This window comes from Candoia aspera, chromosome 4 (genome assembly GCF_035149785.1).
Source record: "Candoia aspera isolate rCanAsp1 chromosome 4, rCanAsp1.hap2, whole genome shotgun sequence".
In the NCBI taxonomy this organism is placed as follows: Eukaryota; Metazoa; Chordata; class Lepidosauria; order Squamata; family Boidae; genus Candoia; species Candoia aspera.
Window position 1 is genome coordinate 70,655,306 of NC_086156.1, and position 26,521 is coordinate 70,681,826.

Sequence of the window (26,521 nt, forward strand, 5' to 3'; positions counted from 1 at the left end):
CGGCGAATCCGATGTTCTAAGGATCAACACTCCGTTGGAACCTGGAACGTAAGATCTATGAGCCAGGGCAAATTGGATGTGGTTATTGGTGAGATGTCAAGATTAAAGATAGACATTTTGGGCGTCAGTGAACTGAAATGGACTGGAATGGGCCACTTCACATCAAATGACCACCAGATCTACTACTGTGGACAAGAGGACCACAGAAGAAATGGAGTAGCCTTCGTAATTAATAGTAAAGTGGCTAAAGCAGTGCTTGGATACAATCCAAAAAACGATAGAATGATCTCAATTCGAATTCAGGGCAAGCCGTCTAGCATCACAGTGATCCAAATATACGACCCAACCACAGATGCTGAAGAAGCTGAAGTAGAGCAGTTCTATGAGGATCTGCAGCACCTACTGGACAACAAGCCTAAAAGAGATGTTATTTTCATCACAGGAGACTGGAATGCTAAGGTGGGCAGTCAAATGACACCTAGAATGGTGTCAAATGACACAGGTAAGCATGGCCTGGGAGAACAAAACGAAGCAGGACATAGGCTGATAGAATTTTGCCAAGACAACTCACTCTGCATAACAAACACTCTCTTCCAACAACCTAAGAGACAGCTTTATACATGGACTTCACCAGATGGACAACACCGAAATCAGATTGACTACATCCTTTGCAGCCAAAGGTGGTGGACATCTATACAGTCGGTAAAAACAAGACCTGGAGCTGACTGTAGTTCAGATCACGAACTTCTTCTTGCACAATTTAGGATCAGACTAAAGAGATTAGGGAAGACCCACAGATCAGCTAGATATGAGCTCACTAATATTCCTAAGGAATATGCAGTGGAGGTGAAGAATAGATTTAAGGGACTGGACTTAGTAGATAGGGTCCCAGAAGAACTATGGACAGAAGTTCGCAACACTGTTCAGGAGGCGGCAACAAAATACATCCCAAAGAAAGAGAAAACCAAGAAGGCAAAATGGCTGTCTGCTGAGACACTAGAAGTAGCCCAAGAAAGAAGGAAAGCAAAAGGCAACAGTGATAGGGGGAGCTATGCCCAATTAAATGCAAAATTCCAGAGGTTAGCCAGAAGAGATAAGGAATTATTTCTGAACAAGCAATGCGCAGAAGTGGAAGAAGACAATAGAATAGGAAGGACAAGAGACCTCTTCCAGAAAATTAGAAACATTGGAGGTAAATTCCAGGCAAAAATGGGTATGATCAAAAACAAAGATGGCAAGGACCTAACAGAAGAAGAAGAGATCAAGAAAAGGTGGCAAGAATATACAGACGACCTGTACAGGAAGGATAACAATATCGGGGATAGCTTTGACGGTGTGGTCAGTGAGCTAGAGCCAGACATCCTGAAGAGTGAGGTTGAATGGGCCTTAAGAAGCATTGCTAATAACAAGGCAGCAGGAGACGATGGCATCCCAGCTGAACTGTTCAAAATCTTGCAAGATGATGCTGTCAAGGTAATGCATGCTATATGCCAGCAAATTCGGAAAACACAAGAATGGCCATCAGATTGGAAAAAATCAACTTATATCCCCATACCAAAAAAGGGAAACACTAAAGAATGTTCAAACTATCGAACGGTGGCACTCATTTCACATGCCGGTAAGGTAATGCTCAACATCCTGCAAGGTAGACTTCAGCAACTCATGGAGCGAGAATTGCCAGATGTACAAGCTGGGTTTAGAAAAGGCAGAGGAACTAGGGACCAAATTGCCAATATCTGCTGGATAATGGAAAAAGCCAGGGAGTTTCAGAAAAACATCTATTTCTGTTTTATTGACTATTCTAAAGCCTTTGACTGTGTGGACCATAACAAAGTGTGGCAAGTTCTTAGCGGTATGGGGATACCAAGTCATCTTGGCTGCCTCCTGAAGAATCTGTATAACGACCAAGTAGCAACAGTAAGAACAGACCACGGAACAACGGACTGGTTTAAGATTGGGAAAGGAGTACAGCAGGGCTGTATCCTCTCACCCTACCTATTCAACTTGTACGCAGAACATATCATGCGACATGCTGGGCTTGAGGAATCCAAGGCTGGAGTTAAAATCGCTGGAGGAAACATTAACAATCTCAGATATGCAGATGATACCACTTTGATGGCTGAAAGTGAAGAGGAACTGAGGAGCCTTATGATGAAGGTGAAAGAAGAATGTGCAAAAGCTGGCTTGCAGCTAAACCTCAAAAAAACCAAGATTATGGCAACCAGCCTGATTGATAACTGGCAAATAGAGGGAGAAAATGTAGAAGCAGTGAAAGACTTTGTATTTCTAGGTGCGAAGATTACTGCAGATGCTGACTGCAGTCATGAAATCAGAAGACACTTCATCCTTGGGAGAAGAGCAATGACAAATCTCGATAAAATAGTTAAGAGCAGAGACATCACACTGACAACAAAGGTCCGCATAGTCAAAGCAATGGTGTTCCCCGTAGTAACACATGGCTGCGAGAGCTGGACCATAAGGAAGGCTGAGAGAAGGAAGATCGATGCTTTTGAACTGTGGTGTTGGAGGAAAATTCTGAGAGTGCCTTGGACTGCAAGAAGATCAAACCAGTCCATCCTCCAGGAAATAAAGCCAGACTGCTTGCTTGAGGGAATGATATTAAAGGCAAAAGTGAAATACTTTGGCCACATAATGAGAAGACAGGACACCCTGGAGAAGATGCTGATGCTAGGGAGAGTGGAGGGCAAAAGGAAGAGGGGCCAACCAAGGGCAAGGTGGATGGATGATATTCTAGAGGTGATGGACTCGTCCTTGGGGGAGCTGGGGGTGTTGACAACTGACAACACCCCCATCTGGCGTGGGCTGGTCCATGAAGTCACAGTCAGAAGCAACTAAATGAATAAACAACAACAACAATGCATGTGATAATATTTTTTGTATAAGTGCTTACATTTTTTGGTATCTAAGATATTTAGTAACAATATTTCAAGAAAGCAGTTATTTCATCAAACATACAGCCACTATCTGGTAACTTCTATGAGGCATATTCCACAATCTATGTTAACAGTGCATTATTGAGAAAATATTAGCTGATTTCCTTATACAGTTATTTAAATTGAATACTTTAAGAAAGGACAGGTGCATCTTTTATTGAGAAGAGTCAACAAAATTTAAAGGAAAATTATTTACTTTGAATCTTTTCACTAATCATCTTCAAGAAATATTAACACAAATACAGATATGGAAGTCTATACCTTGAAGTCATAGATTCTCTATGCTTCTTTCTGATTTAATATTGATCAATCCCTCCAGTTTTATATATATTTTCTGTAGAGACAATCTTATATGCATCTATAATAGATAAGGTAACAAATGGGTGCTGCAAGAAGGTAGAGTGTAGCTGGTTAAAACCTAAAATTCAGTAGAAAGAGGAACAGAGAGAGTAGAAAATATACAGATAGCTGGCGCACAGCTGATTAAGTGAAGTGAGAGAACATTCCTTCTTCAGAATAGTTCTCCACTGATATCTTAAGACAGCTCAGTTGAGCTGTATTCTGATGAGGTATTTTCTCAAAGAATCATTGGTCACCAAAATTCAATTCACTGTGATCTTTTGCATGTGTTGTTGTTTTTGAGATACCCTTAATAAAGCCTATGTATTAAACAATATTTCTTGGGAGAAGAAATTGAGGATGTGCAGGTGAGCTCCTACAATGTTATGTACATTTTATTTCCCTCTTTAAAAGTCAGAATTTCTTTCAAAAATATAAATTACTACAGATTTTAAATCCTCTCAAATAAAAATAAACAAAAAAACATCTCATATAAAATGAAATGCAAGAACACTTTGAAATCTGTTTGTTTACTTACCTTGTCCAGAATGGCTCTGACAATAATCTATGCTTGCCTGCCTTCGATCTGGTGGTTCCTCGCTTCCTCCATCTATAGGAGAACCAAAACAGCACAAGCATATCAGCAGAGGGAATAGGCAGATACAGTTTCACTTCCACTACTATTACTAACTCTTAAAAGACAGAGGACTAATTAGTTACAGGTAGTCCTCACTTAATGATGGTAATTGGGACCGAATTTCCATCGCTAAGCAACACAGTTGTAAACCGCGGCATCACATGACTGTCCCACTTAGTTATGGCAGTTCCGGCACTTCTGGTTGCCGTAAGTGAATCCTGTGATGTTGTTAAGCATGATGTCACATGGTTAGCATTTCGGACTTTCTGCCAGCTTCCCTATTGACTGTTTGTCAGAAGCCAGCAGTGAAGGTCACAAATGGCGATCACATGACTGCAGCGAAGCTGTGATCCTCATAAGTATTAGAACCGGTTGTAAGTACCACTTGTTCAGGGCCGTTGTAAGTTCAAACATTCGTTGAACGAGTGGTCACTAAGTGAGGACCACCTGTATTGTTGCTGTTATTATTGTAAGCATTCTAATAGCAATACCTCTGTGATTTATTTCTTAGTGCCTCAATTTACAATACATAATATCTTAAAAACCATAAAAATAATCACTTTTAACTTCTCTTGATCCCTCCCTAAACATCTGAACAAAACCAGCCATTTTCTTCTTCTTCAAATCATACGTTCCAAAGCATAAAGGAATAGTTAACCACCTACTAAAAATAAATCTACATTTGAGAACCAGCTAATCATTCTGTAAAGCACTCCATCACACTGAAACTACCTTTCATACAGCTCAGTATTTACAGATGTTTCTTATTTAGATGAGCTATATAGTAGCAGACAAAAATGACCAAATGAACTTCTTTATGGAAAAATTAGAAGAGCATACTATGCAGTTAAGATCACATGATACTCTTTGGTTAATAACTAATAACTACAGACACCTATGTCAACATTTATACAATGCATTACATAGACCAAATTGTGCATCAAAACACAGCTAATTTAAATATATCATTTATTATGCAAATTTCATATTCAGTAACAATTCAGAAGAGAGCCAGTTTAGTATAGTGCTTAAGGCATCAGACTAGAAACTGGGAGACTGTGAGTTCTAGTCCCCCCTTAGGCACACAGCCAGCCGGATGTCCTTGGGCCAGTCACTTTCTTTCAGCCCTAGGAAGGAGGCAGTGGCAAACCACTTCTGAAAAACCTTGCAAAGAAAACTGCAGGGCTTGTCCAGGCATTGCCAGGAGTCAAGACTAACTTGAAGGCACAAAACAAAAAATAAAACAAAATCAGAAAGGAAAGCTTTAAGGAAAAAGCAAAGAAGCTATACTATTTAACAGAAACTTAAATATCGACTGAAAGTCCTCCATGCCCAATATGATTATGAATATTCATTACTACCTGGTTCTAAGATTGTATACATACTAAAATAGGCTATATACCACAATAACACAACTATTGCAAAACTGCTACCAAAGACTTCAGCATCCAAATCTGTACAGAGAGTCCTCACTTAACAACCTTAATTGGGACCAACAACTCCATCACTAAGCAAAGTGGTCATTAACAGAAACATCATGTGACCACCCCACTTAACAACAGTTCCAGCAGTCCCTGTTGCTATAATTAAACAAATCCTGCATGTTCATTAGGCGAGGACCCACCCCGATCCACACCATTCCCAGCTTGGTCCCTCCCAGCCCCAAGTCTCAGTTCTTACAAGGCAAGGGACTGCCTCCCCTTCAACTCTCCCCACCCATCTCCCCCCATCTCTGCACAGCAAAAGGTCATTGTATTCCCCTGCCGCTGCCCCCAGCGGACCTTTCTCCCTGTCAGCAGCACAATCGTCATGTTCTTCTCCTCCGTTGGGCTTGCCACTACCACTGAGGAGTGCTACCTTAAGCCCCACAGCACAGCAAGCAGCCCCAGAGCCACAGCGTGGCAAGCAGCCCCAGAACTGTGGCTCACCAAGAAGCTGCATTGCCACGGTGCACCATTAAGCCCCCAAGCTGCAGCACACCAAGAAGCCCCAGAACCACATGGCTCTGGGGCTGCTTGCCATGCCACAGCTTGGGAGCTTCTTGGAGTGCCACAGCCTGGGGGCTGCTTGCCACACTGTGGCTCTGGGGCTTTTTGCCCCAAGCAGCCCCAGACCCACAGTGCAGCAAGGAACCCCTGAGGCGCAGTGTGGCAAGAAAGGCCTGCCGGAAAGCCCACCTCATGCCGTACCCCTTTGGTGGCTTAGCAAATGAGAAGCGCCCTGCACTGCTCACCTGGGCCCCTCTCGCCCATGACTCTGCCACCACAGGAGCAGTCTTGCAAGAGCCACACCTCCTAAAGTGGCCCTCATGCCCCAGCCTGACATCTCTGGCCTGCAGTGCCTCCCCATGCATGGCCAGGATGGTGAGCCCAGTGGACCGGAGGCAGGCAAAGACAACAATGAAGGTCAGCTGGGGAAGCGGCAGGGGGTGGTTGTAAATGTGGGCAGGCTCAAATTTTTATCACACAACCATGAGGGCACTGCGATGGTCATAAGTTCGAGGACTGTTCGCAAGTTCATTTTTTCAGTACCATCATAACTGAACAGTCAGTGAATGAATGGACATTAAGCGAGGATTAGCTGTAATTGTGTATCTTTTTTCAGTCTTCTGTTACAAGGGTAAGAATGTCTTAAATTCAGGGTCCCTTCCTTTTGGGTAAATATGGTTGTAGTAGGAAAAGTCTATTACCAATGTATGACAAATTGAATGACAAACATTAAGCAAAAATGCTGGACTGTAGTACCCTTAAACCAGCAACAGCTATTTCCAACCTATTATATATTTGGTAGGAGACTTACAATTTGATTCATAGAAATTCTGGTTTCATTCATTGTAATCTGAATAATTTGCAATTAATTTTTAAAGCCTAAAGTAGTTTAGGAGGGATAATAAGAGCAGGAATAAATTAACATGATTCTAATACTCTTCAGGCTTTAAAGAACTTTCACGGTATAAAAGTGTAACTCTCTTTAATAGAGTCTCAAACTGGACAAAAAAGTAGAAACTGGAATTTTAAAAATAATTATATTAGATATTGAGTAACTGTACTTGTGAATTCTACAGACTTCCTTGACCCACATCATTTAATAATTTTGTCACTTACATAAGAAAACTTACACATTTTATACTTTATACTGTTGCAAGGTGAGGCTATAGGTTAAAACTCAACTTATCCAATAGGACATCTTTCTCTGGCATTCTGTTTTGTTTATTTATTTATTTATTTTCCAGCCTCCAGGAACAACAGGAATAATATTATTTCTCAGCCTTTTATCCAAGATCAAGTGTAGTAACTTTTCTTCTCAGTTTAATAGTGATATATTGGAAGTTGAAGGACCTTTTTTTTGTGTGTGCACAATGAATACTGCACAAACCAACAGTTAGACATTTGGAACTGAATAGCCTTTTGATTTATTTATCTCTTTTCTTAAATAGTTCATTTATTTATTGAGGAAAATGAATTAAATCTACATATTTATGTGTAGCAAAAATATGTGAACCTCTTCTTTAGCACATTTCTCCAGGTATGTGTAACAGATTGAGAGGCAGTATGCATTCGGGCAAACCTTTGTTTTTTCTCTAGAATATCTGAACAATACATAGTTGCAATAAATCAATAAAACCAACAACCATAAGAATAAGGAAAAATTCCCTCAAGTTAAACTCAGCTCAAGTTGCTTGTATGGGCATATCTATGTTCTCTTCTTGACAACAATACAGAAGGCATTGGTTAATGCCTTCTTCCAGGAAGTTTTCTCAATTTTCCAGACTGGCCTATAGTTATGGGATTTTGTGGTGAGCTCCCATTTACAGAGGTGCTTAAAAGTTTGTGAACTCTTTTGAATTTTCAGCATTTCTGCATAAGTATGACCTAAAATGTGATCTGTTTTCCACACTAGTCTTAAGACTAGATGAAGAGAACCCAATTAGACAAATGAGTCAAAACCAGGAAAACGATTCATGGTTCAAACAAAGGAGATTTCTGAGGGCCTCTGAAAAACCAACCAAGATCACTCCAAGAGCAAGGCATGTAATACTCCGGGAGGTCTCAAAGAACCCCAGGGTAATGTCTATGGAACTAAGGGCCTCTCCTGCATTGACAAATGTCAGTGTTCATGAGAGCAGAATCATGAACAACAATGGCATGCATGGAAGGATTGCATGGAAAAAGCCACTACTCTCCAAAAAGAATGGTGCTGCCCATCTCCCGTTTGCAAAAGACCATGTGGATAAGCCAGAAGGCTACTGGAAAAATGTTTTGTGGATGGATGAGACCAAAATAGAACTTTTGGGCTTGAATGAAAAGCATTGTTTGGCAAAAGGCAAACACTGCATTCCAGCATAAGAACCTTATCCCATCTGTGAAACATGGTGGTGGCAGTATCATGATTTGGGCCTGCTTTGCTGCCTCTGGACCAGGATAGCTTGCCATCATTGATGGAACTATGAATTCTGAATTGTACCAGCACATTCTACAGGAAGATGTCAAGGTATCTGCCATGAACTAAGCTCAAGAGAAAGTGAGTCATGCAGCAAGACAACGACCCAAAACACACAAGTTGTATGACCAAAGAATGGTTAAAGCGGAAGTTAATGTTTTGGAATGGCCAAGTCAAAGTCCTAACCTTAATCCTATAGAAATGTTGTGGAAGGACCAGAAGTGGGCAGTTCATGCGAGGGAGTTATCGCTGAGTTGAAGCTGTTCTGTAAAGCGGAATGGGCAAAAATTCCTCCAAGACAATGTGCAGGACTGACCAAATATTGGAAATATTTAGTTGCAGTTATTGCTGCCCAAGGGGGCAAACCATTTACTGAAAACAAAGGTTCACATACTTTTACCAGACACAAATATGTTCTGTAGCTTTGGATCATTTTCCTCAAAAAATAAATGAAAAAGTATAATGTTTTTTAGTTCTTTAACTGGGTTCTCTTTATCTAGTTTTAGATAAGAGTACACAGTTTGCATAAGAGTACACAGCAAATGACACCCTAACACACAACATACCTATTACCAATGGTGATAGACAAGGATGCATCCTGCCCCAATGCTGTTCAACCTCTATGTCAATGACATCTCAGGATACCTCTGCTCTCAGGATGTTCATATGCCAAAGATACTTAATAAATCTATCAACATTCTTCTATGTGTGAATGATACAGTCCTTATGATGCAATCTTAATCTTGGCCTAAGGAGACTACTCTGGAAGTTGGTGCTTACTGTGTCATTAATTCTTTGAAAATCGGTAAGGCCAAGACCAAAGTAATGGTATTTGGAAAGAGGTGTACTAAATACAGCTGGTACTTGGACAGGGAACCTTTTAGAACAAGTCAACTCTTTCTCATATCTAGGGGTAGTTTTCACCATCATAGGGTCATGGATAAGCCATCTTAAAAGAAGTGTGACAAGGCCTCAGCCAGCTCTAAAACACCTCTGTCACAGTCACCATTACTCAAACAAACCCAGGCCTGCTTCCTAAGGTCCATTCTGGGAACAGACAAAAACACTCCAGCCTCTGCAGTTAGAGCTGAAACAGGCATCCATTCCGTCCATAGGTAAAGGTAAAGGTTTCCCTTGACATTAAGTCCAGTTGTGTCCGACTCTAGGGGGTGGTGCTCATCTCCGTTTCAAAGCCGAAGAGCCGGCGTTTGTCCGTAGACACTTCCGCAGTCATGTGGCCGGCATGACTACACAGAATGCCGTTACCTGCCCGCCGAAGCAGTACCTATTAATCTACTCACATTTGCATGTTTTCGAACTGCTAGGTTGGCAGGAGCTGGGACTAGCAACGGGAGCTCACCCCGTCACGTGGATTCGAACCGCCGACCTTCCGATCAGCAAGCTCAGCAGCTCAGCGGCTTAACCTGCAGCGCCACCGCATCCCTCCCTTCCGTCCATAGTTCTACAATAATTTGAGCGTTCAACTATGGTAGAAGATACTTTTAATGGACCATGATTTAATGGACCAAAAAACTGTCTGGCATATCCCACCCTATCACATGGCTAAATCAGTTTATCTTAAAAAAAAAATTATTAAAGATTATAATTGCAGTAGTAAAAACTAATACAAACTAAAAGAAAGAAAAAAGAGTAGAAACAGTAAAAACTGCAAAGAAAAAGAAAAAGAAAAATCATAGAGGAAAAAAAAGAAAAGAATATAGTAAAGAAAGAGAAAAGAAATATATAAAGAAGTGACTTCCAGCCTTCATCACAAGGATAAACAATTTTAGTAACTTTTCACCTCCTAATTTACTGTGAGGTTTCAGCCCACATCTGACTCCGAAAACAAAACTTATCTGGAGTCAGAGGGGGAAACCAAAACTGCTCAGGAAAGGCTTGAAAAAGCAGGACCAGGAAGTGGCTCAGCAGAGCGGGAGAAATGGCAAATGGGGATTGGACAAGCTCCAATGGGGGATTTGAACTCTCCAATCAGGGCACGAGACAGGAGAGCTGAGAAGCACGCAAACCAGAAAGCAGCCCAATTGACTGCTGGAGAGAAAAGGCGTGGAAGGGATCTGCATAAAAGGCAGACACGTGAAGAGCAAGCTGCCGGAGACAACCGATCTTTCGAGCTCACAGCCCTTGCAGAAGAGTCCTTACCTGCGTTGGAAGCCTCGCCTGTAGCCAGATTGGAATCAGCACCAGCATCTTCTACCTCCAAAGATTTGCCTTCTGCGCAAGCCACTTCAGAGGATCCTCCTCCTGCCATCCAAGCTGAGCACAGTCTTGCGTCTAGCTCGGAACCTCGCCACCGTGTTTCAACGCTAATCAGCTGTACACCCAGCCCTGCTCCTAGCCCTCAGCCATGCCTGGGATCTCCAGTTCGGTCCAGTCCTACTTCCATGTCCCAGTCTTGCCTAGGATCTCCAGTCCAGCCCAGTCTCGTTTCAAGCTCACAGTCTAGCCTAGGATCTTCAGTCCAGTCCAGTCCTGCTTCCAAGCTCCAGCCTTGCCCAGGATCTCTAGTCCAGTCCAGCCTCATTCCAAGCCAACAACCATGTCTAGAGTCTTCAGTCCAGTCTAGTCTGGCTCCAAGCTCTTAGCCTTGCCTAAGAACTCTAGTCCAGTCCAGCCTTTTTTCAAGCCTGCAGTCTTGCCTCGAGTCTCCAGTCCAGTCCAGCGTTGCCTCCAGTTCTCAGCCTTGCCTAGAATATCCTGCCAAGCCCAGCCTAGTCTCCAGAATCAAGCTTTGTCCAGTGGTTCCAGTTCAATCTTACCTAGCCTCCATGTGTCAGTCCAGTCCTATCTGCGTGCCAGCTCTCAGATCCTTGCCTCCAGTTTCTGCTTTGCCACGCACTCTAGCTTCACCAAGTCTGACAGCTTCGATCAGAGAGTTAGCTGAATTCTGCCTTACTGTTCTGCCACAGTCTGACTCTGCAGCCGTGTCTGTTCATCCATTATTGCCTGGGTGGTCTTGATTAGAACTACCTTGCCTTATTATTCACCAGGACTCTATTACTGTAAATAGTTGTTTTAAATAAAGAGTTTTGATAATAATTCTGTCTGGCCGCCTCATAGTCTGAACAGGACATTTACAACCAATGATCTCTTCATCCCATGTCCCATCTCTTATCTATAAACAAATCCATAAAGCATCGTCATTTCAGTCCTGGTGTCAGCAAAAGTCCATTAAGAGTTGCCAGAAATATCAACATATCTATTTTAACCTTGATCAAATAAACCAACTTTATCTTCCTTCCTTTTTCTTCTAACAATCTTAAACTTTAATCCATTCAAGTAATGTTGTAGAACTTGATTTCTTTTCATTTCTTTTTTGCCCCTTCTCACAAGATTCATCCAAATTTTAACAAACCTCTTTTGTAAATCCAATATAAAAGAAGTATCCAGTTCACTCTCTTGATTTATTATTTGTAATTCCCTTTTGATTTTTAAAGCATCAATAGATTTCTTTTGTATATCCAATGAAACATCTTTTTCCATGTCATCCTTATAGTTGTTATTTGTAGATCCCTTTCAGTGTCAATTCTGTCTCTGTCTTGTCAGACAAAACTTATCCTCTTCTGCCATTTCTTCCATACTATCTTTTGGACACAGTCTATCCACAGAAGCAAACATCGCAATTGACTTTGCTGATATTAACTTCTGATTCCATATTTCAAAAGTGTCATTCAGTATTTCCAATGTTATAATACTTTGCATCATTCTATAGCTGTTAATCAGGTGTATGTATTCTTCTCCTTTAATTACAATTTTTAGTTCCCTCTAGTTTTTAAAATTGCTTATCTCTATTATGTTTTAGAAAAAATTCAAAACAAGTCCACTTTCCCACAGGAAGAATTTTTTATAATTAATTCCAAATGCTTATTTCAAATTTAACTGGACCCTTAGTCCATTGGGAACTTTCCGAAATCAAAGCCTCAATTAGCTTTTTGTTGTTTATTTCAAATGTTTGAACTTCTTAAGCTTGTAGTTAAAATTTCTTTCATTAAGGATTGAAGGTAGACTCACCTAGTATTTTCAGACTTGTTAATCTAAAGATCTCTAATAGCTGATAACAGTTAACAAGCAATTTCGGAATGTGATTAGAAAAGGAAGTAGAGGTAGTCGTCACTTAAAAACCATTTGTTTAGCAATGGTTTGGACTTATGACAGTGCTGGAAAAAAATGACTTACAACCAGTCCTCACACTTATGACCGGTGCAGCATCCCTGCAGTCATGTGATCAAATTGGGTGTTTGGAAACCAGTTTGCATTTACAGCCATCACAGCTTCCCAGTCACATGATAACCATTTTCTACCTTCCCAGCCAGCTTCCAGCAAGCAAAATCAAAGGGGAACTACAAGATTCACTTAATGACCATGCAGTTTGCTTAATGACTGTAAATACCTCAGCCCAGCCTTGTCTAGCCTCCACATACCAGCCAGATCCAGCCTGTGTGCCAGGGTGCAAATCTGAGTGTCCAGCCTCTTCTTTGCCAAGCACTCTAGCTCCTTCCAGTCCTACAGCTTCAGTCAGAGGATTAGCTAAATTCTGCCTCACTTTCTTGCCACTGTCTGACCCTGCAGTGTTGTCTGCGTGTCCCTTGCCACCTGCGGGAATTGATTGTTTATACAGTCTAATCTATTGCAAGAACTTTTGCTATTGTAAATAGTTAATTCAATAAAGAATTTTATTAGTAATTCTGCCTGGCCATCTCATAGTCTGAACAGGACACTAACATCAAATCCTTAAAATGGCTGGCCCAGAACAAAAAAAAACCCCTTTCAACCAGAAAAATATCTAACTATGTAACAAAGAACAGCTTCAACCAGAGGAAGATTTGAGCTATGCTAAAACATGGGTAATTTTATCAAGCACCTTATCCAGAGAGGATATTTTTATTTATTTTATTCATCAAATCTTGTCACCACCCATCTCCCTCAAAAGAGGAACTTTGAGCGGTTTACAATAAAGCTAAAAAGAGATTAAGATACAATAAAAACAAGATACCTTAACTATAACTATAACGACTATAACAGCTATAACAACAGCTATAGTTATAGCTACAGCTATAGCTATAACTTAGCATCCAGGATGGCAATATTAAAAGTTTTGATTTAAATTCATATGTAAATGTGGCACCCCACAAATAGAGGACATCACTCATATCCTCTTTGACTGCCAACTGTATGCTTCAGCCAGAGAACAGCATTTAAAGTAGCTAATTGTCAGGATAGCCCATTGGGACCCCATTAATAAGAAATCTTACATCCTCCAAGTTACAAACAAATGGACAGCAAGAAAGACTGCCAAGTTTATTGCTAAAGCTATTCAACTGAGAGCTTCCTCTCTAGATCAGATTGGTGTCAACTGCCAAGGTGATGATCTTTCCTGATTATTTCATTGAATGTTATTTATATCCCAATACACTGTATTATTTTATCTTATTCTTTCTGACATGGTCATTAGCCTAATCAATAAACTAAACGTAAGAGTACACCACAGAAAGTAGTGGCTAAAACTAACTTGCTTAGTTTATCTATCAGGATCACAATGCATACCTTCTCTGTCATGGTGGCTGCCCTTGGAATGAGATCCTCCCTGAAAGCCATGTGGCCCCCACCCTGTTGGCATTCCATAAAACCTTGTTGTTCTCGCAGGCCTTGGGTTGAGATGGATGTGGCCCCTTGTTGGGTGCATCTTTGTTATTTTTGGTTTTGTCTGTATATAGTAATTGGATCCCATCTTGTTTTGTTTTGTATTGGTTTTTATCGTGTTATACTGTGAGCTGCCTAGAGTCAGTTGGAGTCAGGCAGTGTCTAAATTGAGAGGGAGAGGGAGAGGGAGAGGGAGAGGGAGAGGGAGAGGGAGAGGGAGAGAGAGAGAGAGAGAGAGAGAGAGAGAGAAGCAAGCAAGCAAGCAAGCAAGCAAGCAAGCAAGCAAGCAAGCAAGCAAGCAAGCAAGCGTTTTTGGTCCCCTTAATTCTTGCCAAAAGGTTTATTTCACCCTGGAAAAAAACATTCAAACTTGACTTGCTGTAAGCCCAGTTCTTGCTTCAACAAGAACATGAGAAAACAACCTCAGATACAAAATAGCATGTTCCCGATGCCAAGTTATAGAAAGATCAAAGCTTATCCACCCCACTACTGTTAACATGATCTATGCAAGACAGCCAATTATTTTAGTAGTATCTTGTCTGTTCCACACTGGAAAGTATTTTCATTGGCTAGATTTAATGTATTGTCATCAATGGTTCTGGAGGGATAGTATAATAATATCCTTTTAAAAGATTGCCCTTGCCCCCACTCAAAAAAGTTGATTGAGTCAGTTTCCCATGTTTGTTCTGCTGTCTATGTCTCAATAATATCTTCATTAGTTACTTGTCTGGGCTAGCCAGATGAAGAAAATGTAGAGTTGGAGGTTTTTTTTCCCCCTCTGCTAGAGGATTAATCTACAGAAATAAGCAAGAACTATCAAATTCTGCTCAATAATGATTGACAAAAGGAGGATATGGAACTAATTTTCTGGAATGGTTAATGTGATGGTTACATTTGATCCTTTGTTACTATTTTGATTTTTAAGTATCTTTTTATTTTTTTCATTTAAACCTACTGTTTACTGCTTCTTTTTAAATACTTCTTATTAAAGAGTTTAACAATGTTAATACAAACTGAAATCAGAAACAAAAGAGAAGAGATACAAAGTGCAAAAGGAAAAGGAAAAAGGAAAAAGAAATAGAAAAAAAGAATATTTAAAGAAATGACTCCCAATCTTCCTTGCAACAAATTCAAGGAAATTAGTATTTCCTTACCCTCTGTAAGATTACATACATAGTTTACTTCTTCCCATACCCCCCACCACATTATCCATTCACAAAACCAAAAATCATTATTTCTGTCCAAGTGTCAACAAATATTCCATAAAGGGTTTCCAGAATTTTATTAAAAATATTTCTTACTTTAACCCTGATCAAACAAGTCAACTTTATATCCCTTCATTTTGCTTCTGACAGCTTTAATCTTTAATTCATCAAGTTGCCGTCATAGGACTGAATCTCCATTCAAACGTTCTCCCCTCTCAAAGATTTCTTCGTGATTTTAGAAACCCACTTTTGCAAATCCAAAAATAAGTCCTTGCCCAGGTCCTTTTTCATTTCTTGATTCATCATTTGTTTTTCCATTCTGTCATCTCTGTCTTACAGTCCACAATTTCTTTATTTTCCAATATTTCTACATCAGCTAGGATTTGTATCATCTCTTCATCCTGTCTGTCCATAAATTCTTCCGTATTGTTGTCTGTCACATCTTTCCCTTCTTCTTTAAAATCTTCTTCAAAAAGTACATTTATAGGTGCAGAAATTATTGTTGCCAGTTTAGTTATAAGTTTCTCTCCCAATTCTTCAAAAATCCTTTGAAATTTCTCAAGCCTCATACTTTTATCCATCATTTTGTAGATTTCACTTTTCTTCTTCTTCTCTGGAACTTTAGTGCCCTCTAGTGTCCCTTTGCTATATTCACAAAGTCTCAGGTTTCATTGTCACTTTGTTTTCAATTTTCAGCCAATTATCTCTTTGCTGATAGACTAAACAATTTGTGTTCTCATGGAAATATTGTTTTGTTACTCAATTTTTCAAAAGTCTTAGCAAAAGTTCTAATATTCCAAATTCATCTGGTCCCTTAATCCATTTAAAACTTTCTTAGCTTAAATTCTTATTCAGCCTTTTGACATTTGTTGTATATCCTTTATATCCTTTAAATTATTAGTTAGCTTGTCTTCTATTTTGGGATGAAGCTTTACTCACTAGATAGTTTTTCAAACTTTTTGTTTAGAAGACCTCTTTTAATTGTAAAATAATTGTAAATCCAAAGGTGATTCACAAGCGAGGTGAGTGAATCCAAGTGTCCTTAAAGGTTAAACACCTGATGGCTTTCCTTGTCTCCCAGTGCTCAAGGTGACCACTATCCTGCAGTCTCCTTGTGAGAAGCAGCCATCTGGAGCATCAATGGGCAATCTCTCATCTTCTCCTTATCCGGAGAGGTTCTGTTGGACTGAGCTAGCCCCTGGTTTGTCAGTTGTCACTGCAACAGCATCTCCACTCTTTCAGAGATGTCTAGTTTGCCATTTTCCTTACCCGGAAGCCAAAGCTACTGTATATATACTGCTTATGATCATCATATCATCTCCCAAAATCATCTCAAGCATTTAAGACATCCCTCATCCCACCTCATGCTAATTAATCTTAAATTATAAACTTAGGAAAGTACATCCTAAATCAGAACTTGGTACTGTAAATAAGTAAATTATTCTTGAACCCAAATATCTATGACTAATTTTATTCATTAAGTGATAAATGAATTCCACTTGTAGGCAACTTTAACCAGTCCCAAGTTCAGATAAAAGAACAGGATTGGCCCCCTGATGAAAGACCACAAAAACAGGCATGAACCTATGGGAATGAAAATGAAATGTCACACTGAAAATAATGCTTTTCCATTTGGGGCTTTAGTCAATGCATCACCACTGTCAAATAACCAAATGCAAGGTATTGGTGAAAAACTTGTGACTGGCCAAACACTATCCAAAATTGTGGAGTCAGGAAAACATCTTAAACTGGCCACTTGGAATATCTGAAGTATGCTCCAGGTCGGACATCATAAAATAATTGTTGTGAACTTTGATATGGAATTTCAACTGTGGCATCATCAGAATTAGTACTCACTGAATTTGAAAATGTCCCTGTCCACATACCAGATGTTGTGCTACTCTGAAAATGAGAAACAGATGGTTTGGCTGAGCTATAGAAATCATAGCTTTCAAAAGTATTATGAAACTTCCAACTAGTCGCAAGTCAAATAGCATTTCTGTCACTTTCAGGAACAATAAAAATGCATATAATCATAGCTTAGGTTTCTGCAGCAAGCACAGATGAGGCAAAAGACAAATTCTATGCAGTTACAAATGATCCTGAATTCATTGCCATGGAGGGAACTAATCCTAATCGCTGGTGAACTAAGTGTTCACGTTGGTAACAATTGACAAGGCTGGAAAAAATGTCCTGGGCAAATTTGATATTGGAAAGATGAATGACAATGGATGCACCTGCTATCATTTGCAGCAGCAAATTAGTGAATGCCTGGAAACAGCTTATTTCAGCATCTGCTAAAACATCAATTGACATAGCATTCACCAAGCAGAAAGGATAAATCAGTCCACATCTATTTCCTAATTAGCAGCCATTTTCAAACATCACTCATGGATGCTGGATCAATAACAGAGACCAAACTGCAGTTGTGACCATCACCCTGTACATGTAATTCTACAACTCCGACTGAAATGAACCCCTCATAATGTAGCTACACCCAAATGTTACATACTTGCAAGACCCTACTTGCAAACAACAATTCCAACTAATGCTTACCAGCTGATTTGCACCCTTGAACATCTGGAAGGTATAAATGATTAAGTACTATAATTCTCAAAAATAATTAATGAATGTGCCAAGAAATCTGTCCCATAGCACAAACACAACCATGCATTTGGATGAATGCCTAGCACTGATAGACAAACAAAGCCAATGCAAACTCAAAGATCTGACACAATACCAACAGCTTAATAAGCAAGTCTGTACCCACCTCAAAGCAGAATGGAATGCATATTGAAATAACATTGCAGAAGAACAAGTTGTATATCATAATGAATATTGCAGCCTCTATACCACATTATACCTCCTCAGAAGTAAATTGCTGGCTCCACTCATTCCTTCAAAGCATCCAGCAGTTTGAGGAAATACCACATTCATGGAAAAAGGCAATAATAGTACCAATTTTCAAGAAAGGAGAGAATCAAGAGTGCAAGAATTGTTATGGGATTGTCAGTCATGGGCAGGGTATTAATGAAAGTACTCCAACGAAGGTTTCAGAAAACAAGAAAACAACTAGCTCAAGAAGAACAGTGCAATTTCTGGCCTGCAAGAGGATATGGTGACCAATTAAAACAATTGCTTGAGGAATACATCAGATACAGAAAGAGGCTTGTTGCTGTGATTGTTCACTTTGCAGTGGCATTTGACAATGTCCATTGGTCAATGCTATCGAAGGCACTTGCTATAGGAAGTGTGCCTGCTAAAACAGCACATCTTCTGCAGCAGGTATATAAGGGATCATGAAGTTCTGTTTCTGTTAATGGTGAAATGTCCAAAGACTTCCCTGTATGTACTGGTGTGAAGAAAAGCTGTTACATCTCCCTTGTTGTTCAGTACTGTAACTGATGCAATCATGCAGAAAACCTTTGCTGGTTGGTATGGTGTTAAATTTGGACAAGATGAATTCATTATAGATCTAATGTTTGTTGATGATAGTGTGATTTTTGCAGACAGTGAAAAAGAAGGCTATAATATCCTTCTTGATATAAAAACTCCTGCTTAACCATCAATACTGACAAGACCAAGGCATTCACAACTGATGGCTTTTCAGGCAACCATCCACTCTGATGGAGTTCAGCTTGAGCAAGTTGAACTATTTAAATACCTTAGCTCAGTTATCCAAGAAGAGAAAATAGCTACCACAGACAATATCAACAATCAAATCAGTTAGGCTGCCTCGACTTTTGCAGAACTGATGTGGTGCCTCAGGTGCAAAGGAAGCATAAGCATTGCTAGTAAAATATACTATACATCTATTGATCTATTGATACTACAGATGCTTCTGCATAGTGCAGTATCTCAGACCTCACTTCAAAATTATTTGAAAATCTAGAAGTTTTCTAAATGTGTTGCCTAAGTCGAATATGATGGGTTTCAATGCATGACAAAATAGGAAATAAAACAAATAATGGTATTGCAATCAATCTGCAGAAATTCAGAAGCACCAAACATGGTGGTTTGGACACCTCTGCTGCATGGCCCCATGCCAACTTCCTTATTGATTGTTCTGGAAATCATGTTTCATAGGTTGGAAAGGATAGCTATCAGCTCCAAAGAAAACTTGGCTGAAGCATGTGGAAGAAGATCTAACAAAATGTAAACTCAGTGAGACTGAACAGAAACAGCTGGTCCACAACAAACAAAAATGGAAGAATATCCTAGGTAAAGTCAGTGACCCATAGCATTCCAAGCCATATGCTGTTTATATTGTGGATCATTACCAGTTATGAGTTAAAGACTTAAGTTCAAGTTAATGAAACTTGAGTTAAAAGTTTTACCTCTCATTCTCTTATGATTTTTACTTATGATTTAAAAAATTAGAAACAAGACTTTAAATTGTAACTGAAGTGAGCTGCAAATCTTTTCAACATGAGCATTACATGATCCTGGTTTTATACAGAATTACAGATTAGATTCCACAATCTGTTCTGTTTAAACCTTCCAAACACTTCTCAAGGGAAACCATGCATAGTGCACATTGCAAATGTCTAGATCTGCTTTTTAGGGGAAGTGCAATGCAATCCCTTCCCCAAAAGCCTAATCTCTGAATCTGGTTTCCCATTTACCAAAAAACCTTCATTTTGTCTGAATTTAACTTCAGCTTGTTCAATTAGTCCTTTGTTGAACTTGGACTACATTCAAGGTTATGAGCTTTTTACTTAGAGCTATGTAGATGACCTTCAGCAAAGGATTGTTACCTTGTCGTGGTGCTGGAGCTTGAGCACCTCAATGATGCCATGAGCTAAACCTGAAGGGCCACCCAAGACGGGAAGGTCATGACAGAGAGGTCAGACTAAATGCGATCCCTGGGGAAGGTAATGGCAACCCACCCCAGTATTCTTGCCATGAAAACTAAATGGATCAGTACAACCAGAGATATGTCGGTATACCATCGGAAGATGAGACCCCCAGGTTGGAAGATGGTCAAAATGCTACTGGGGAGGAACAGAGGATGAGTTCAACTAGCCCCAGACGTGATGACGCAGCTAGCTCAAAGCCGAAAGGACGGCTAGCGGCCGACGGTGCTGGTGGTGAACGGCGAATCCGATGTCCTAAGGATCAACACGCCATTGGAACCTGGAATGTAAGATCTATGAGCCAGGGCAAATTGGATGTGGTTATTGGTGAGATGTCAAGATTAAAGATAGACATTTTGGGCGTCAGTGAACTGAAATGGACTGGAATGGGCCACTTCACATCAAATGACCACCAGATCTACTACTGTGGACAAGAGGACCACAGAAGAAATGGAGTAGCCTTCGTAATTAATAGTAAAGTGGCTAAAGCAGTGCTTGGATACAATCCAAAAAACAACAGAATGATCTCAATTCGAATTCAGGGCAAGCCGTCTAGCATCACAGTGATACAAATATACGACCCAACCACAGATGCTGAAGAAGCTGAAGTAGAGCTGTTCTGTGAGGATCTGCAGCACCTACTGGACAGCACGCCTAAAAGAGATGTTATTTTCATCACAGGAGACTGGAATGCTAAGGTGGGCAGTCAAATGACACCTGGAATTACAGGTAAGCATGGCCTGGGTGAACAAAACGAAGCGGCTCATAGGCTGATAGAATTTTGCCAAGACAACTCACTCTGCATAACAAACACTCTCTTCCAACAACCTAAGAGACGGCTTTATACATGGACTTCACCAGATGGACAACACCGAAACCAGATTGACGACATCCTTTGCAGCCAAAGGTGGTGGTCATCTATACAGTCGGTAAAAACAAGACCTGGAGCTGACTGTAGTTCAGATCACGAACTTCTTCTTGCACAATTTAGGATCAGACTAAAGAGATTAGGGAAGACCCACAGATCAGCTAGATATGAGCTCACTAATATTCCTAAGGAATATGCAGTGGAGGTGAAGAACAGATTTAAGGGACTGGACTTAGTAGATAGGGTCCCAGAAGAACTATGGACAGAAGTCCGCAACATTGTTCAAGAGTCGGCAACAAAATACATCCCAAAGAAAGAGAAAACCAAGAAGGCAAAATGGCTGTCTGCTGAGACACTAGAAGTAGCCCAAGAAAGAAGGAAAGCAAAAGGCAACAGTGATAGGGGGAGCTATGCCCAATTAAATGCAAAATTCCAGAGGTTAGCCAGAAGAGATAAGGAATTATTTTTAAACAAGCAATGAGCGGAAGTGGAAGAAGACAATAGAATAGGAAGGACAAGAGACCTCTTCCAGAAAATTAGAAACATTGGAGGTAAATTCCAGGCAAAAATGGGTATGATCAAAAACAAAGATGGCAAGGACCTAACAGAAGAAGAAGAGATCAAGAAAAGGTGGCAAGAATATACGGAAGACCTGTATAGGAAGGATAACAATATCGGGGATAGCTTTGACGGTGTGGTCAGTAAGCTAGAGCCAGACATCCTGAAGAGTGAGGTTGAATGGGCCTTAAGAAGCATTGCTAATAACAAGGCAGCAGGAGACGATGGCATCCCAGCTGAACTGTTCAAAATCTTGCAAGATGATGCTGTCAAGGTAATGCATGCTATATGCCAGCAAATTCGGAAAACACAAGAATGGCCATCAGATTGGAAAAAATCAACTTATATCCCCATACCAAAAAAGGGAAACACTAAAGAATGTTCAAACTATCGAACGGTGGCACTCATTTCACATGCCAGTAAGGTAATGCTCAAGATCCTGCAAGGTAGACTTCAGCAATTCATGGAGCGAGAATTGCCAGATGTACAAGCTGGGTTTAGAAAAGGCAGAGGAACTAGGGACCAAATTGCCAATATCCGCTGGATAATGGAAAAAGCCAGGGAGTTTCAGAAAAACATCTATTTCTGTTTTATTGACTATTCTAAAGCCTTTGACTGTGTGGACCATAACAAAGTGTGGCAAGTTCTTAGCGGTATGGGGATACCAAGTCATCTTGTCTGCCTCCTGAAGAATCTGTATAACGACCAAGTAGCAACAGTAAGAACAGCCCACGGAACAACGGACTGATTTAAGATTGGGAAAGGAGTACGGCAGGGCTGTATACTCTCACCCTACCTATTCAACTTGTATGCAGAACACATCATGCGACATGCTGGGCTTGAGGAATCCAAGGCTGGAGTTAAAATCGCTGGAAAAAATATTAACAATCTCAGATATGCAGATGATACCACTTTGATGGCTGAAAGCGAAGAGGAACTCAGGAGCCTTATGATGAAGGTGAAAGAAGAAAGTGCAAAAGCTGGCTTGCAGCTAAATCTCAAAAAAACCAAGATTATGGCAACCAGCTTGATTGATAACTGGCAAATAGAGGGAGAAAATGTAGAAGCAGTGAAAGACTTTGTATTTCTAGGTGCAAAGATTACTGCAGATGCTGACTGCAGTCAGGAAATCAGAAGACGCTTCATCCTTGGGAGAAGAGCAATGACAAATCTCGATAAAATAGTTAAGAGCAGAGACATCACACTGACAACAAAGGTCCGCATAGTTAAAGCAATGGTGTTCCCCATAGTAACATATGGCTGCGAGAGCTGGACCATAAGGAAGGCTGAGAGAAGGAAGATCGATGCTTTTGAACTGTGGTGTTGGAGGAAAATTCTGAGAGTGCCTTGGACTGCAAGAAGATCAAACCAGTCCATCCTCCAGGAAATAAAGCCAGACTGCTCACTTGAGGGAACGATATTAAAGGCAAAACTGAAATACTTTGGCCACATAATGAAAAGACAGGACGCCCTGGAGAAGATGCTGATGCTAGGGAGAGTGGAGGGCAAAAGGAAGAGGGGCTGACCGAGGGCAAGGTGGATGGATGATATTCTAGAGGTGACGGATTCATCCCTGGGGGAGCTGGGGGTGTTGACGACCGACAGGAAGCTCTGGCGTGGGCTGGTCCATGAAGTCACAAAGAGTCGGAAGCGACTAAACGAATAAACAACAATGTAGATGACATGAAGAGAAACAATAGAGCTGGGTGTCAAGAAAATATAGCTGGTAAGTGACTTGAAACTTCCAGAGAAACTTCGACAGCAGTTTCATGAAAATAATAAACAATACAGGGGACAAGGCAAAGAACTTATCAATCATCACACACCAATGATTCACAACTTCTTTCAACTCAGTGTTGCTCTGATCTTTCTGTGGCATGCATTCGCTTTTGACATTCTCCCAAAGTGGGCAGGAACACTTTTTAATTATTAAATATTTTTATTGTAAAAATCATTTCAGGCTTAATGTATCATAAATAGCATTTAAAATGCCTTTAACTTTCCCCTCCCAAAAGTTTGGTTCCATCCACTATGGCAAGGGAGCTGGGGATCACAAAAGGTTTGCTTGTGGACCATACCCTGCCATAGGCCAACAGGGAAGGTTTTAAATAGTCATTCTACAGCATCACTTTCTGGATACAGCACAGGAAGAGGGACAAATACAATTGGAATGGTATCAAAAACTATCAAGAGGATTCAAAACCACTTTTCTATTCCACATCCCAGAAAAATTACTAAGCAGTCGTAGGCTCGTATCCTGGCTAAATATCTGACTGAAATGGGCCGAGATAATCAGAATGCTCTGGATGTTGAATTTTAACATTGCCATAATGTAAATGATTGTGTTTTTTTATACAGCATTATTTATTTTGATTTTAAATTAAAGTGTCTTTAAAAATTAATTTTAAATGTATGCAATGTTTCACAATATATATTCAAAAGGAAAGGTTTTAGATAAAGAGTCAAATGTCATTTTAAATATAGTAGATGGGAGCAGTGGATACAGACTTTGCTTATACAAGTGATCCAAAAAAGTAGGTTTTTTAAAATTCGTTCCTTCCTTCCTTTTCTTCTGAAAATACTATTTCTGCTCTACTTCCAAATTGAAACATAAGCACTACTCTTTTCCTGACAACATAGCAATGCTCCAAATACTTACTGCTATAAACAGCTTGGATAATATGGGAACATGTTTTTAGATTCTTAGGTCATAAAAATTAATAGGAGCATAATTTACACAACTACTTGGAAGATGAATATTTTCTCAATAGTTTTCTGAAATACATTTAAACCTTATTTTTGAATAGCAAATAACATCTTCTGATCAGTATTGTACCTTCTCATAATCACAATGAAAACTTCCTGAAAAAAGAAGCTATTCATTTTCTGATCAATGAATAAGTACTTATAATGTATATTAAATGTTTCGATTATTTGTATTATTGTCAGACTCCATGATCAAATGACTGATGAATTGTCTTACCATGTTCATCTGCCATGATGAGTCAACACGTGTCAAGAACCAGTGGGGAGGGGGCACACCAAGGAGTGTCAAAGTATGCTGTTTGGGCTAATAGGCAAAGTCAAGGTTGTACCATCAGAGACATCCGTGCTTGGCATGCATGGCCATTAGAATTAGGTGGGAAGAGAAGTAAGGGGGGAGTGGGGTGGTCGCTAACTTTTAATTAGGTAGTTTGGGTGGGAATCTTCAATCACATGTGATCTGTGAATGTGATCTGTACACATTCTCAATAAATTTGAATTCTGCATATTTAAATTGTGCATGAGTCAGGTTGTTATTGGGATTCAAAGTGTCAGTTTCTTACAATTATGCTTTTCAAATTAGTTTTTCAGAGGTTTATATTTAAAACCAAAATAAAGAATGTAAACTAAAACCGAACAAATCATAATCACAAACAAAAGCAACACAATAACAGCAATAAAATTACTTCCCCCTTATTAAATATCATAATAAAGAAATATTCAAATGCTAACTAAAAACAAAGGAGCCTAGGAGATATGCCCATGACAGCCTAGTGATACTATCAAGAATGTCTTGTCCCTGGTATTAAAATATCAAATCCTTAAGTATAAGAAGGTGCTAGACTGAACATGTTTGTAAACACAAAAAGATTTCTTGAGATAACATAATTCCAGGCTGTTTAGGGTTTTAAAAGCTATCTCCAGGACTTACTTACTTACCTTATTTATTTATTTTCTATCCTGCCTTTACTATTTTTTTTTATAAATAACCCAAGGGAGCGAACATACCTAAAACTCCTTTCTCCTCCTCTTTTCCCCACAACAACAACCCTGTGAGGTGAGTTGGGCTGAGAGAGTGTGACTGGCCCAAGATTACCCAGTCGGTTTTCATGCCTAAGGCGGGACTATAACTCTCAGTCTTTAATTTGATTTAATTTAATTTAATTTAATTTGAGCTTTGAATACTTCCACCAAAAATGGTAGCCAATTGATGTACATGCATGAAATGCAATCTTATTACTGTATTTCCAGTGTCATAACAGCTGTTTTTTATACAAACTGTAGTTTCCAAACTATCTTTAAAGGCAACTATACTGAGAGATTGAGGGACGCGGTGGTGCTGCGGGTTAAACCGCTGAGCTGCCGATTGGAAGGTCGGTGGTTCAAAACCACGCGGCGGGGTGAGCTCCCGTGGCTAGTCCCAGCTCCTGCTCACCTAGCAGTTCGAAAACATGCAAATGTGAGTAGATCAATAGGTACCGCTTCGGCGGGAAGGTAACGGCGTTCCGTGTCGTCATGCTGGCCACATGACCCGGAAGTGTTTACGGACAACGCCGGCTCCAAGGCTTAGAAACGGAGATGGGCACCGCCCCCTAGAGTCGGACACGACTGGACTTTACGTCAAGGGAAACCTTTACCCTTTACCTTTTATACTGAGAGAGCATTGAAATATCCAATTTAAAGTCCACAGGTGAGTGAACCCTGTTTGGCCTTCTTGGGTAGGACCACACTTTGGAAATACAGCTACTGATACAATCTAGGTTTCAAAGGATAATAAAGGATTCTAAAGCATTCCCAAACTGTATACTTCATTCTTTAGGAGTACAACTCATCCAAAATAAACTGCATATCTTTACCCAGATTATGTTTATGTAGGCCAAAACTGCCTTGAAACACAAGTTTTCTGGAATGTTTACATCTTCAGCATATTGGGCACATTTCAGCCCAAACCTCAAGATGATCCCTTTCGGCATTTCATCTAAATCAGCATGAGATATGGAACAGAGCTTTACAGCACCTTGTTATTTGTCATTCTTATGGTTAATGGCCATAAGAATTTAATTGAATCACCATTATTCACTGTAAATAAACAGGCTACCATCCTCTTCAAACATGGCTTAAGTTGTTTCATAACTATTCTAAACAATAGCTCTCTCTTGTTCTCTCTATCTCTCTGTTGTCTATACAGACAAAGCAACAATTACTTAGCACAGTCTGGAACATACCATGATTGGCATACCTAC

The 26,521-nt window shown here is 40.0% G+C and overlaps 1 protein-coding gene across 1 annotated transcript in view; it reads right to left on the reverse strand.

Moving 5' to 3' along the window:
* Positions 1-26,521, reverse strand: part of TANC2 (tetratricopeptide repeat, ankyrin repeat and coiled-coil containing 2) — a 405,421-nt gene that overhangs the window by 252,248 nt on the left and 126,652 nt on the right. Inside the window, exon 3 of the mRNA XM_063300427.1 lies at positions 3,832-3,903. Within this exon, the coding sequence (XP_063156497.1) occupies positions 3,832-3,903 (72 nt within the window). The remainder of the gene's footprint in view (positions 1-3,831; positions 3,904-26,521) is intronic.